The following is a 15569-nucleotide window of genomic DNA, read 5'->3' as shown; positions in this document are numbered from 1 at the left end:
TGTATATATCCAACATAGATGATAAACACTGAAATGGTTCCAAAATTTACCCGTTTCTCCACAAGGGCCCAGTTTTATGGAATGTGTTTCTGTTCAAATTGATATATATAGTCTAGACTATTAGTTAGCCCACCTTAACTTGAAGACGTATTATGATCAATGTCATGTACACCCATAGTAAGGATTGCATATGAGTTCCAATTTCATAGATGGTTTTAATATGAAGTGGGCTAAAAGGAAAATTTTGTGACTAGTTTTATGAACCTTTTATGAAATAAAAATGAATTGAAGATTTTATCATATGATATAGAGGCATATTACGATTATTGAAGAAAAAACATGTCTTTCCAGGTCATTCTAACATGAAGTCTAAAATTCTGCCATTTGGCTCTATATTTATTTGAGTTATGTACTGTAATTTTGAAGTCTGTGATGTCATTTCATTATCATTAAAAATAGGCCATATTATGTGAGCTCATTAGCAAAATATATGACATTGTGTATACACTGAATAAATAGGGTGTAGTAGGGAGAACTGGACTGGGTTGATCGATATTGATAAGATAGTTCAATCGTTAAGTGTTTGTCTAGAGGTTGGAAGGTCGTAATGGGTTCGAACCCCGATCTGACAGTGCATTTTTTTTCTGCTCCTATTACATATGGTGCCTGTGACCAACCCTTGTTTCAAGCGTAACAAGCGTAGCCATGTTTTGAAAAAGAAAATTTCACTACATCATCAATAATTCCATTATGATAAGTTTTTACCATAAGTAGCATAATGGTGTTTCGTGCTAGCAGTTATTTGTTATGATACAATATCTCCAATAATTTCATCATAAAAAAATTGACTTATTAGCGATATCGTTTGATGGTCGGACAGAATTTTTCAGATTTTTTTTTTTTATATTTCTTTTAGAAACTGATCTGAACAAGAGGAATTGATTAGTTTGTACTCGATGTTGGTAGAATCATGAAGTGGTACAAGTGTTACTCATTCAGACAAAGACTTTACGTTACCATAGTACACGTGCAGCTGTCTGAAACGAACAATATTTCACTCGGAAAACACAGAATTAATTCTGAATTCTAACATCTGAAGTACTTAGGGAGAAGTCCTCTGACTTCATCATGGCCCAATGCATTGTTAGTTCGAATTATCCGAGGGTCAGTTAAATAGAAATGACCCCTCATGTCCAATTTGACCTCCCTCCTGCATGAACCTAATAGCCATGCTATTCATCATAATTGTTGATAATGAGGAAAATAATGACCAGACCTTTGGTCCGACATAAAGTCTGTCCTTTTAACTATGATTTACGTGATCGAATCACAAAAATTGCCACCCGAATGACCCGCAGTTATAAATGAATGGCCGAAGATTTAACTTGATGAAGCAATAGCGTTTTCTTGCCAATTCAGAATCATAGAACCCCTGCAGGGGTAATACACGCCCACAGCAGACGACATGCTTTTCCACGTGTCATGAGAAAATTGAATATTGGCTGGTGAAGTTTATTAATGGTCAATGGCTTGTGCCGTTTGACTTGACAATCATAATTTAGTTGTCGTCTAATCAGGGTGATGTTTATTTGAGAGACTTCCTGGACCCATTAAGTCAACATTGACTGAGGGAAAGGGAATAGTGTATGCTAGAGTATAGGACGTTTTACTGCTAGGCAGACACTATATACACCTATATGAAATGACTAAACTCCTATGGCATTACCTATACTCCTTAATAATAATATATTAATAATGATATACAGCATTTAATATAGCGCCCTATCTAGCTAACATAAGCCACTCGAAAGCGCTGTACAGTACATAGATATACAATAAATACAATTAGCATATTTCTAAACATTTTATTGGTTGTGTAAAAAGAACTTCTCATAATACAATTAGCATAGGTATACAATAATCAATATAATTTTGAGGAATTCGCAGGAGCTGCTTTATCAGGCACTAATTACTAGTCCTATATGCCACCTGACTTATATCTCCCTATGTGTGTATGCCTGAATGTGTGCTGGAGATGTAATGTGTACTGTTTGTAGTGGGACCGTGCTTCCAACGGTATCATTTATAATGCCACCTCACTTGAACGCTACAGCACAGATACCGCAACACCCACCCCAAACCAATTTATACTCCAGCTGGGTTGTTGGAGTTGTGTGGGCAAGAGAAAAAACACTTTCTCTGAAAATCCATGTGTACGATGATTTAGGGAATCGAACCACGGCCGCCTGCGTGGAAGGCCGGAGTGTTAACCACTCGACCAATTTGCCAATAAATACTATATGCAAGTAATCTTATCCTATAGACAGGCACTATATATTACACTAATATACTCCTATAGGCAGGTACTATACTACTATAGACAGGTATTATACTACTATAGACTGGTACTATACTACTATAGGCAGGTACTATATGCCTATAGGCAGGTACTATACTACTATAGACAGGTACTATACTACTATAGACAGGTACTATACTACTATAGACAGGTACTATACTACTATAGACTGGTACTATACTACTATAGACAGGCACTATACTACTATAGACAGGTACTATACTAATATAGGCAGGTATTATATTACTATAGACAGGTACTATACTACTATAGACAGGTACTATACTACTATAGGTAGGTACTATACTACTATAGACAGGTACTATACTACTATAGACAGGTACTATACTAATATAGGCAGGTATTATATTACTATAGACAGGGACTATACTACTATAGACAGCTGGTACTATACTACTATAGACAGCTGGTACTATACTACTATAGACAGGTACATGTACTATACTACTATAGACAGGTACTATACAACTATAGACAGGTACTATACTACTATAGGCAGGTACTATACTACTGTAGGCAGGTACTATACTACTGTAGACAGGAACTATACTACTATAGACAGGTACATGTACTATACTACTATAGATAGTTACTATACAACTATAGACAGGTACTATACTACTATAGGCAGGCCTATAGGCAGGTACTATAAGTACTATACTACTATAGACAGGCACTATACTACTATAGGCAGGTACTATACTACTATAGGCAGGTACTATACTACTACAGGCAGGCACTACACTCCTATAGGCAGGCACTATAATCATATAGGCAGGTACTAACTCCTATAGGCAGGCACCATAATCCTATAGGCAGGCACTTACTCCTATAGGGAGGCACTATAATCCTATAGGCAGGCACTATACTCCTATAGGCAGGTACTATAATCCTATAGGCAGGCTTTATACTCCTATAGGCAGGCTCTATACTCCTATAGGCAGGCACTATACTCCTATAGGCAGGCACTATAATCCTATAGACAGGCACTATACTCCTATAGGCAGGAACTATAATCCTATAGGCAGGCACTATAATCTTATAGGTAGGCACTATACTCCTATAGGCAGGCACTATAATCCTATAGGCAGGTACTATAATCCTGTATAGACATGTACTTATTAATGCTCCTATAGGCAGGTACTATAATCCTATAGGCAGGTACTATAATCCTATATAGACAGGTACTTAGTAATGCTCCTATAGGCATGCAGGTACTATAATCCTATAGGCAGGCACTATACTCCTATATAGACAGGTACTTAGTAATGCTCCTATAGGCAGGTACTATACTCCTATATAGACAGGCACTTAGTAATGCTCCTATAGGCAGGTACTGTACTTTCTGTTAATAGGATACTGTTCTTAGAAATCACACTTCGAGTCAATTAGTTAATCTAATGTTTGAAAGCAAATCTGTTTTGATAAGTGAAAATTGTAGTATTCTATTGAAATGTACTGAAATTTGTTATAAGTTGCAATAAAACGTTAATACCATTTCTCACAACAACGTACAGGGCTAGTATATAGTGTTGCTTTATAAGGCTCAAGAAATATAACCCTCAGAGCAATGCAAGCATGAATGATTAAATATAACTTAGATTATCTCTCAATGATTTTTGTTGAAATACTAAAAAAAACTCAATTACAGAAATGATAATTTAAGCCACGAAGAAGATAGAATAGCAAAAACATTTAAACCATATATTGAATACTTTTTGCTTTGTGAGATTTTGTGAGAAGCTTTGTTCTGAAGATGGGATGTTGGAAGTTTTAATTTGGTACTGTTCAAGTAACGAACACTTAAAACAAATGTGTTTTGATAGACAGGCACTTGGTGTAGTTGGCATAAATAGGGCTGAACAGCTAGAGCATCCAATTGATAAGGAGGTAAAATGGTGGTCTTTGTTCACAGAATTGCTGGTTCAGCTGTTTTATTAGAATGGTATAGTTACTATCAAAATTATACCACAGTAAACGTATTTGCATAGTCCAAATGTACCATTAGTCTTTATTCTGACTTTTTAAGAGTTTCATAGTTTTGAGATCTTATGAATTCCAAGACCTTGATAAAATGTTCCAGCCATCCCAGCTGTAGAAATGGAAACATATATACTGGGAAGTACATCTACCAAAGACTTGAATACCTTTCAATGGCTTAAGGGTTATAGTTGTCATTCCTCATTCACCGCAGATTGATAAACCTGTATCCAATAGCTAATGCCATGCAACTCGGCAAAAAGAACTTTTCTAATTTTTCGGGAGAGAGTATTTGATTAATGTCAGGGTTTGGAACGGTGCATATCATTTTTTTTGTGGATTTAAGGAAAGGTCTATTGGTGAGACCAGCATACAATGCCCTGGCAATACACATCAAATGTTAAGCGTATAATAAAATTTGGCTGCCCAAGCATCAATGCACGTAAAACGCTAATCCTCTTTAGACTTTCAGATTTTGTAGATTACATTTCCTACCTACAAAAGGAACGTCCAGGCACTGATTTAAGTAAACATAAGTATATAAGAACAGGGTAAGTACTTACAGTTTTGGTAATTATTTACACCTTTGGAATTCACCTAGTCATATTTTGTAATATTTGACATATGTCAAAAGGTTAGGGTTTGTCGTATTTGATCAAAATAATGCTCATTCCATTTTAATCATGCTGTTATAATCAGTTTTTAAACGATTAAGATTTATATCGTGTCATTTTCTGCTGCCTTATCTCCTGTTTGGTGGTTGCATTATTTTGGAGAATATGTAGGATTTTGATTTTGTGTAAACGTAATTGTTTACCTTTTAACTCATTTACCCCTGAAGACACATTGGAACTCTTCCACTTCAAAGGTTGGAATAGTTCATTATGAAATTTTAGGGGTGAATGAGTTTAATGTTTAAAGATGTAAGGTCAGAGTTAATTTTATTTCTAGATATAGATAAAAAAAAAATACAATCTAATCATCAATAACATGTATTTATGACCAACATTTTGCCCCCTTGAATCTCTGCTATTCTTCGAAATAAAAAGTTAAAAGTAGTGAGCAACCTTCTCCAGCATATATATGTGAATGTGAAGGGTGTTTATTACGAAAATTATTGTAACAAAGTATGAATGAAAAGAAATATGGTCTTAAAGATTGCCATATTTTACATTCATATCGGAGTCCGATTATCAGCGTACATAAAGAATGCATTATAGCTAAGCCAAGAATTTGTGTGGGGGAAAAAACGAAAATGCACTTTTAATTTTTGTTTGGTTATAAATATTTTCACCAGTTTTGCATGTTTTGTTGGTTTAGCATTACAGAATACTCACGTCAGGACTAGGTGTTGGAAGTCTGCTTAGCTTGATGGGTAAAAAAAAAGATGATAATTTAAAATAAACTTTAAAATTTCCAGGTGATAATCTAAACCCTGCTGTATGAAAAAAAACTTTAATGAAAATTGATAAACATTTTACGAATTTTATGGATTTTTTTAATTTTTAATGTTGAACAATTCATTTGTCAATCTAACAATACTTTTTATTTGCTTGAATCTTTGTACGTAAGTAGTTATTTACTTACGTATGTAAGGTATACATGTCGATAAGCAAGTTTGGCCGTGACATCCGGAACTCCTACCAACACAATACATGTCTTTTTGTATGTCAATCAGTCTGCATCGCAAGGTGCTGAAAAGTTGACAAACCCTGTCAATGTTAAAATGTGACATGTATTGTGTTGGCCAACGGTGGCAGGAGGTCATATGCTGGGGTCGGTAATTGTTGAAACATTTGGATAATACGAGCACTAAATGTCTGTTCCCTGTCTAGGAAAACATATCCTCTAAACATTAAAAAAATCCCGAACCAGACTGTGTGAAACAGTTATTGCGATACGTTTAATATGAATAACAAACGTAAATGTTTTATATTTAGGCCTGTTAACAAATTTTATGTCCATAAATGACCCTTACTTGGATCATAATTGTCACATATAATTCAGAAAAGGGCGTAATTCTGTTTGGAAGAGTGTATAGTCCGGAACAAACAATGCCATTGTTGACTTTACGAGCCTGCCCCCATCTTGTAGTCTCGTCATTAATGCGAGTTGAGAACATCCCCTCCTCCGCAGATAAAAAGGGTCGGGTCAAGACGGTGAGTTTGATTTACACAAGATAATGTCATTTTTAAAAGTATACTTTATTTTTGTGTAATTTTATACAATAATAGGTTTTTTATGTAAATTTGTCATATTCTGCATAAAATGTTTCAGTCGAAACATGTTTTTGACATGTTTAAGTGCAAAATATATTTACTGAATAACCTTTCTCGGAGATGGGTATTGGCTCAAAGAGAGCTCTTCCTCGTTCATGTAGCCTGCATGTAGTTTATGGGTTATTCGACACATTGGAGACGGAAAACCCCTAGTTTAGATGTTATGTTTTAGGACCAGAACCTCCAAAAGTTAGGTAATAGAAAATAGCAAAACATGAAAATAGCTGAAAATTCTGAAAATGTACTGGTTTTAAAGATGAGATATTTTCTTTGTTTATATGAAGGACATATATATTCTTTTATCAGTAATAAACAGGTTTAATTTCTTAATATTAGAAAATGGACCAATTTGCTATCATCTAACCATTATACTTAAGAACCTGTCTTAAAAGGCCATTGCTTTCGTAAGTAATTGGCGACCTCTAAAGTAGATAGCCATGGTATGGTCTCTTTAGACAGGTGATCTGTAGGCAGGTGGTCTCTTTAAACAGGTGATCTCTAGTTCTCTAGACAACTCACTATTGAAAAAACAGCTAAACTGTCTCTATTGACACATGTAGACTCTTAAATAGCTGGTCTTTCAAGACAGAATTTCCAATATAGGTGGTCTTAGGTGACAGGTGACCTCTCAAACCATGTTCTGTCCTCTGATCGGTTTATTCCTCATGAAATAAAATGGTCTGTTACAAAAGACAGTTTGTTCTTAGACTGATCTATCTATTATGAAAGAAATTTTCAAGACCTGCATTTAAACAACAGATTTTCCTAAAAACCATACAATGAAATTGTAAATATTGAAAAATAAATGATTAAATGAAATCTATTATAATATTCTTTCAGTTGATGTAGCTCAGTACTTCATATAGCTATAAATATTACTTGTACCGATTATGTTCTGTATAAACACCAGTCATCAAGCGTGAGGTCTTCTCGGCTAACCAGCCATTGTTGTGTTGAGTGTCATGTTTCATATCGCGTTACCCTGTGTCCTGTAGATCCATACAATGAAACATGACATGATGTCACCCTGTGCCTCGTCAGTCACAACAAATTTTTCGGTCAAATGGAGATCTTCATTGTTGATATTGTCCAAATTTCATTAGCGTTTTTGTTTAGCCATGTGTCAGAGCACACTGTCAACCCAATACTATCACACAGACACTTGACAGAAAATTAGGGCATCAGCTTTACCCACACTAAATTGATCTCCTCTTGAGGAGAGTTCCAATTTTGAATTGCATTTAAACCAATTAGAGTAAATATTATGATAATAATCAACTTTTAAACACATTTAAAAGGATTGATTAATTGCTAATATAGATTAACGATGACTAACATATCAAATAAAATTATATTTAGGTCCATACAATGGAGAGGAAGAAATAAGGTCCCACACTACTGGGAAACGCCAGATTGTGTACCATGCAAAATCCTCTTCCACCGCAGAACTGAGTATCATATTTAAAAGATTGCTACAAAACTTGATAAAACATTCAAATAGTAATCAACCATATTTTGTGCTCAATATTCATTACAATATATAATCGTAAGATAATCGTTCCCACAGTAAAAGTGTTTTCACAAATATATAAAGAATTTTACAATAATTCTATGAACACAATGACTATATATGTTAAGACATCATTTTAAATTAAATTGTAAAAAAAAACAATCTTTTCTACAGCTTCATTGATTTTTCATAAGTTTACAGAATTTCATTTTTTTCTGTTCTTGATATTGAATAAATAATATTTATATCAAGTCTTTTATTATCATTATTGAGACTCAAGCACACCATATTACAATTTAAATTTTCTTTCTTAATTCTTCATTTTTGATCTTGGGAGATATTTTTTCTGAACTTTTTTCATTTTCCGGTAAAGGTTACGCTGATGTACATACAAATGCTTTCAAATGGTCTGGTGCTACTATATTTCTGCTTGTCATTTTGAGCTGTCCATTTCGAAAGTTGATAAAATGAATGATACAAGGTTATCAAAGAAATACAAAAAATCGTTCCCAGAATATCCTTTAGAGCTTGACAGTTTTGAAAAGTACATTTTTATTTATGAGCTACCAGACCAATTAGATGGGTTACATATTTAGAAGGATAGAAGCGTGTCCACTTGGTCAGAAAATTGACGAGTGCATGCCGATGAGTGATCTCAGGTGAAAAGAAATGATTGACAGAAATTGACAAGTCGGTGTCTATTGCAGATTAAACATTTTGGCAACAATTGTGGTTTTAGGTACAAACCCATTTGTGTTCAACACACATATAGACATTGGCGTTTGGACCGAAATTGCAACAAAATTGTCTGTCATACCTTTTAAGCTACGTAAGTCAAACAGTATAATTTAATTACGGGCTGCCTCATTGTGGTCTGCGTGTGTTTGTTTGGGATGTCCCGACACGGGGTATGACGTATATGTTTCGTCAGATCGACCTGTCATTTGCAAGAGGTATAAGTTAGGGTAGGTTGTACTTGACCCTGGGGAGGCGTAATAACAAGTCACTCGAGTGTGTATATATATATACAAACTCACATCCTGGTGCTTGCTATCAAAACGGCATTCCGGCAGTACAATTACGATTGTCGTGTCATAAAGTAACTAACGTACAGGGAGATACTGATCTCTCGGCTTTCAAATTCCTCGAGTCTACATCCCATTTGATGGGCTATTGTTACACCTGTGACGACTAGCTCGTTAATGAATGAGTCAACTTGTGTCCAGTAAACAATACTTACCTGTGTACAGGTGTGAATTACGGGTGGGGGTAGTCTAGTGTTCTCTTTGGCCATTAGGGGTCAAGACAATCGCCTTTGTTGGAGCTCACCTTAAACTAGTTGACTCCAGCTGGGGGAAGGGGCTGATCTAGTTACAGACCCACAACAAATTGACAATGGTTTTGGGAGGGGGTGAACTCCGCGTGTCAGAAATGTTATATCTTCGCTAGAGGTACATATCAACTCTTAGAGTGACGTAGACGAAAAATATTGACAGGAAGTAGTTGCGTCCAAATAAGAAACTAATTATGTTCAAAACATTGATCAGGCTAGATAAGAGAAAATGTTTTTACGAACCGTTTAATTGCATTATGTCACATCAAATTACGTTGCAATTTTCTCTATTTTCTCTAAAAGTTGAAAGACTACCAGTTGGTATATTTCAAACAGGCCACGATTGTTGAAGGTCACATAAAGGTCGTGGGTGCAGCGTTTCGGTCGTTGAACACACATACAGTGCACTCTAGAGTAAACACGCTGTGCTAATACATTACAACACAGTTGTACCATACAGGTGCGAAAGGACACACAAAAAAAGGTGCCGTTTCATTGAGAAAATGTTTTGACGGAATTAATACCCTTATATAAAAACTATAGAAACATTTTGCTAGAGGCTGTACTTCAGGGGCAGAGTGCTATAGCTTTGTTAGTACAAGTAGCTTACTTTCAAGTAAAAAACTTTTCAACTTATCTTACAATTTGCAATCATATTTGTGTAGTATTGTTTGTAGAAATTTGTTATTGAATTTCTGTGTAAGTATGTTTTAGTTTCGAAGGTGCAATATTTTTTAACGTACATTTAACAATTTTTTAAAAATTTATCATCAAGCTTAACAGAATTTTAAAAACAGTTGACATGTACTTGTAGCGACTTTTCTCAAGGGATTTGATTTCGCCATAGTCATGCAGGAATCAGGGGAGTTTGAACAACGAAATTGAGAAAAAAAATCAGATCAATGCTGGGGAAATTTTCAAAATTTACCTTAGCTAGTTGTAGTTTGTTATTTAAAAATGGACTGGATCCTAATAATGAGGACTATTTTAAAACGTGGAATTTTCTTCATTTATCTGAAAGTTATAAAAATTGTACTAGTATAAAATTGTACGTTTTTAACATGCTTTTCTAAATGTCCTAAATTTTGTAATGCATATTGCATCAGTTTTATTTAATCCTTGATTTGCTTATAAAACAAATAAATGAAAATGATCGATAGTTTCATTTATTTAAATTCTACCTGTTGACATCCATCTGTCAAAATGTTGTTTTGTCATGCTAGAATTGTCAAGAACCACTTTCACAATAAGTATTTGAAACTTGTAAACAAGGATTTGAATGGTCTGAATGACGATGTCAATGGGGGAAAAAAAAGTAAAATGAATTGAAGGCGAGTTTGTCTGACAATTGTGTGTTGATTTCAACCTGTGACAGATGTGTCGGGAACTGATCTTATTAAGGCGACACTCCGCTGTCAAATTTTAAGAATGATGTCTGTTTATTTGTAATGAATATAGTGTTCTTTAATCCGGCATCCATTTTACATCTACTTGGTATATCGTAGTGTCAAAAACAAGTTTGGGGAGAGTTGCTATAGTAACACGATACTGACAACGAGGTGACACGTCTTCATCAAATTTAAAGAAAAAAAATACCTACGGAAAGTAAACTTTCCAATTGTCTATGACTTTTTCGTGAGGACCACCCACTTGCAAAATGTTTGTGCATGCATGCATACATTTCACAGGGATAATCGACTGTACTGTGAACTGTCGATCAGGGTGTTCTCTTCAACCCTCACAGAAAAAAACGACTGCACTTTCATGCTCATGTGAATATTACTTTAAATACAATGATTAATGGCGTAATTTTCACTTTGTTCAGGTATCTTGAACGAACCAAGCTGTGAATGGATGCGTATACCACCATGTGTTCAAGTATTTACGAAACTCAAAATAGACACTGTTCATCAGTTTTTCATTCAGCTGATAAGTACAGCCTAACTTCTGTCATTGATGTTTAGCAACATTTCGGGGAAGATTTTTTTGCATGGTAAATTACTTCCTAATTACAGCATTATGAAAGATCAAACATCTGTATAGGTGTTTACAGGTATAATAGGCCAGGTAAAGTACAGGTATCTCGTTACATTTACCTGGTCGCATTGATACCATTGTACACCTGTAGCCTTTTGTTACATACGCTAATGTATTTGATGACAAATCATGATTTTGCTTTTAAACTGATGAAAGATATTCTATCAATAGTGGAAACAGTAGCCAAAATTAACTTTCCTTTTGGCATAATAATTTGTCAGGGTACTCATAAGGGTCATTTAATGAGAACCTAAACGGCACCTCTTTCCACAATTCTCTAAATGACAACAACCTTTTAGACCCGGTGAAAATTTCTCTTTTCATATATTTCATCCTTTTAATACACCTCCCCAAATACCCCCGATAAAATCCTGTCTTTGTTCCGTGACTTTTATGGTATTTTGGTCCACTTCAGACTTTTTATGGAAACACCTGTTCATTACATCTGAATATGTTACAAAGGGTTCTAAATGATGTACCAGTTATTTTTAGATGTTGGTGCAAAATAGCCAATGTTTGAGGCAACTAGAACCCCTTATGATTCTCCAGAGGTTGATATCATCATGAGCAACTTATGGTTCTTCAGAGATGGATGACAACAAGAACAACCTATTACCCCTGATAGGTTGGTAGCCATAAAAACTCATTCTAAGAAAATTCATTGCAATCATTGTTTCTTGGAAGGTTTGAATGTTTGGGGCAACATGAACAACCTAAAGATTTTTGTAACCACAATTGATTCCAGTAAGACTAATGGCAACCACTGTTTCTTGAGACTTTAATGATAGCATGAACAACTAGTGGTGTTTAGGTGGTTGGTGACAACGTGAACTTCCAATGGTCCTACAAAAGCTAACGACAACATGAACTTCCAATAGTTCTCAGAAGTTGATGGAAAGATAAATTTCCTCTTCTAATGGTCCTCCTGAAATTGTGGCAACCTGAACTTTCAATGGTCCTCCACAAGTTGATGGCATTCTGAACTTCCAATTGTCTTCCAGAAATTGATGGCAACATGAACTTCCAATAGTCTTCCAGAAATTGATGGCAACATGAACTTACAATAGTCCTCACAGGTTGATGGCAACATGAACTTCCAATGGTCCTCAGAAATTGATGGCAATATGAACTTCCAATGGTCCTCCAGAAATTGATGGCATCCTAAACTTCCAATGGTCCTCCAGAAATTGATGGCAACCTGAACTTCCAATGGTCCTCAGAAGTTAATGGCAACATGAACTTCCAATGGTCCTCCACAGGTTGATGGCAACATGAACTTACATTGGTCCTCCAGAAATTGATGGCAACATGACTTCTAATGGTCTTCCACAAGTTGATGTTAATATGAACAACAGGTGGTCATTTAGAAACTGATTGCTTGATGTTCGTGGTAGTATGAGAGGTTTATAACCAAGGGTCTTAACTTCCAATGGTCCCCCAGAAATTGATGGCAACCTGAACTTCCAATGGTCCTCAAAAGTTAATGGCATCCTGCACTTCCAATAGTCTTCCAGAAATTATTGGCATTCTGAACTTCCAATGGTCCTCAGAAGTTGATTGCTTGATGTTCATGGCAGTATGAGAGGTTTATAACCAAGGGTCTTATAAAAAGATTTGTGATGAGATGAACAAAATTAATGTTTCTAGGCCTTGAAAACGACACTTACAAGAACAGCCAGGTAATGGCATTATATAAAAATTAACTCTATGGATGTTCAATAAATAATTAGATGTTCACAAGTAGGTTGATGTAATAAAAATATGTAGCATCGCGGCCATAATGCCTCCACGATTCTGTCAAGTATGCTAATCTAGAGGCATATCATCACATATACCGCATGCTTATATGTCATTACAGTTTAAACGTCTGATGAAACACAGACTTGTTGGGGTAATTCATGTGCATGATGGATGTGATGGACACACGAAATGTCACTCATCAATGTCTCTTGTTTCCAAAATACCACCTACACTTTCAACAGCTCGAAATACTTACTGACACAAATGTCATCGTCAGCGCTGACTTTCACAGTTTTATTCTTCTCAGGTGCTGCTCAGCCTTACTCGGCTTGTCTGTAACACTCCGCAATGTTTCTTTGATGTATTGACAGCTGACAGGCCGCAGGGACAGGCGGCATTGACGGGTGCATTAATTGAAAGTCTGCCCATGTTAAACAACCTGTTTGGTTTAATTAGGGACCGGCTGATTTATGTTGAGCAGTGCTGCAGACATTCCATGCCTGCCTGTCATTGTAACATGCTTATGAAATATTCCATTTTTTACAATTTTTGAAAAGTCAATACTCTTGAGATATGGCTTCCGTCTATGACTTTTATTTAGTAAGTAAGAATCCTGTGTGCATCAAAATTTAAAAAAATCTGAATTCTAATAGTTTGGAAATAAAATTTAATGATGTATTCAAAAGGTTCATCAAAATCATCTTGACACACTAAGTTGTGATGATTGATATAACAGGTTGTTTAAATCATTGGTTCTATGTGTGTTGATATGGTGTAGAATCTGTTTGGAGAAACCAACTCTTTTGACAAACACAGGTGGTCTTTCAAGGAAAATGGTTTCTAAACACAGGTTCAGTTCTTTTGAAATAATTTAGTAATTTTGTCAGTCTTAAAAATTAGGTGGTCCCTCACAAAGGTAGTAATTTGTTTTGATAAAAGAGGTGGTCTCTCATGAGGGTAACCTGTGTATACAGGTGCTATTCGTGTTAAATGCAAAAAATGTTGTGGTCTTTTTATCATTGTAGTGAGACTATGAGTTCTTTTATAGCATTTAGTTGTTATTCACATGTAATGGGGAAATTCTGTTTATATAGCCAATGTCATTTCCTTACCTAGTTATGGAATGATCGAAGGGATTGAAATTGGAAATCGCCAGAAAATGAGATGATGTCAGGATGGATTAATCCAGTTTAAGATTGATGAGGTCAATTTGTAAAGGTTTGACATGTACAGTGAAAACCTGTCTAATCTGGCCAAAGGTGATTATAGTGACATCCTGTCTAATACAACATGATGTTGTAATCCCATTTCTACTGAAAACTAAAAATGATTTTTGGTCAGATTAATAAATTATATGTACAGAAAAAGGAAACTTGAGAATTTCAGAATCAGGGTAAAATTATGTGTTTTCTAAAGAAAAACCTGTGAAGTCTGACATCCTGTCGGACCTGACCATGTTTGTGTCCCACTCACAGGGTGTCAAATTAGCCAGGTTTCACTCTATTTTCATTTTTATTAATGCACATGAGTGAAATATTTGAAGTGTACATTTGAAATTACTACATACTACACCTGAAGATTTAGAATTATATACTCTATAAAACTCAGCAAGAAGAAAGTTCCCATGCCTTCCTATTCATCAGAAAATATTACTGTCGACAAAATGCATCCTTCAAAGTTATCAGATTTTTTGTCGAGATCTCGATCTGTAAGTAAATGTGTGTGAATTATTACAACGTTCAGGTGGCAATACACAATTGGTATAGCCGCTTTGATCCTCATTCATTCCGACCTGTCATGATTGTAGCTTTTTACGAGAAAAAAGTAGTTTTGTGTCAACAGCAATTACACAGAGGAGAGTTCCAATCATGATATAATCACATCAATTATCTCCCCCTTTGATGAGAAAAAAAGACTCCGATGCTTTTGATACTTATCAATTTAATGAAAGTAGGACATCGTAATTCTTACATCATTCCCATGATGCCTCGTGTTTATATACATCAGTATATCGATCGTAGGTTTGATATATATTGTGTATGAAACAAAAACGACCCCATGACAGACATCATGTTGTAACATTTCTAGATTGTAATCTACATATATAGTGTAAGTGTTATTGTCTGAGAGTTTGAAAGTGTTCAAGCCTATCTTATTAACTTATCTATCGGGTGACGGATCGCTACGGGAAGTCATGTAACCTTTTTTTACGCCAATGTTTTGCTCTGATACTTATCTCGGTCCTCAAGGACAATCTGGGGTCAATCTCTTCATTGTTCATCATAGTTATTGCTGTCGTGGCCGACAAAT

The 15569-nt window shown here is 35.3% G+C and overlaps 1 protein-coding gene across 8 annotated transcripts in view; it reads left to right on the top strand.

Annotated features, from left to right (window-relative positions):
• The window catches only part of LOC110440622 (kinesin-like protein KIF26B), a 306581-nt gene that overhangs the window by 95395 nt on the left and 195617 nt on the right, over nucleotides 1–15569 (top strand). The window contains exon 1 of one of the 8 annotated variants that reach the window (XM_021483790.1): nucleotides 6451–6519. The exons of the other annotated variants lie outside the window; for them this stretch is intronic. Within the exon in view, the coding sequence (XP_021339465.1) occupies nucleotides 6466–6519 (54 nt within the window). The 5' untranslated portion in view covers nucleotides 6451–6465. Of the gene's footprint in view, nucleotides 1–6450; nucleotides 6520–15569 lie in introns of those variants that run through there. 8 annotated transcript variants of the gene reach the window in all.

The sequence above is a fragment of the Mizuhopecten yessoensis genome, unplaced genomic scaffold (genome assembly GCF_002113885.1).
Source record: "Mizuhopecten yessoensis strain PY_sf001 unplaced genomic scaffold, ASM211388v2 scaffold11185, whole genome shotgun sequence".
Lineage (NCBI taxonomy): Eukaryota > Metazoa > Mollusca > Bivalvia > Pectinida > Pectinidae > Mizuhopecten > Mizuhopecten yessoensis.
Note: the sequence above shows the minus strand (reverse complement) of the source record. Positions and strands in the feature narration are given on the sequence as shown.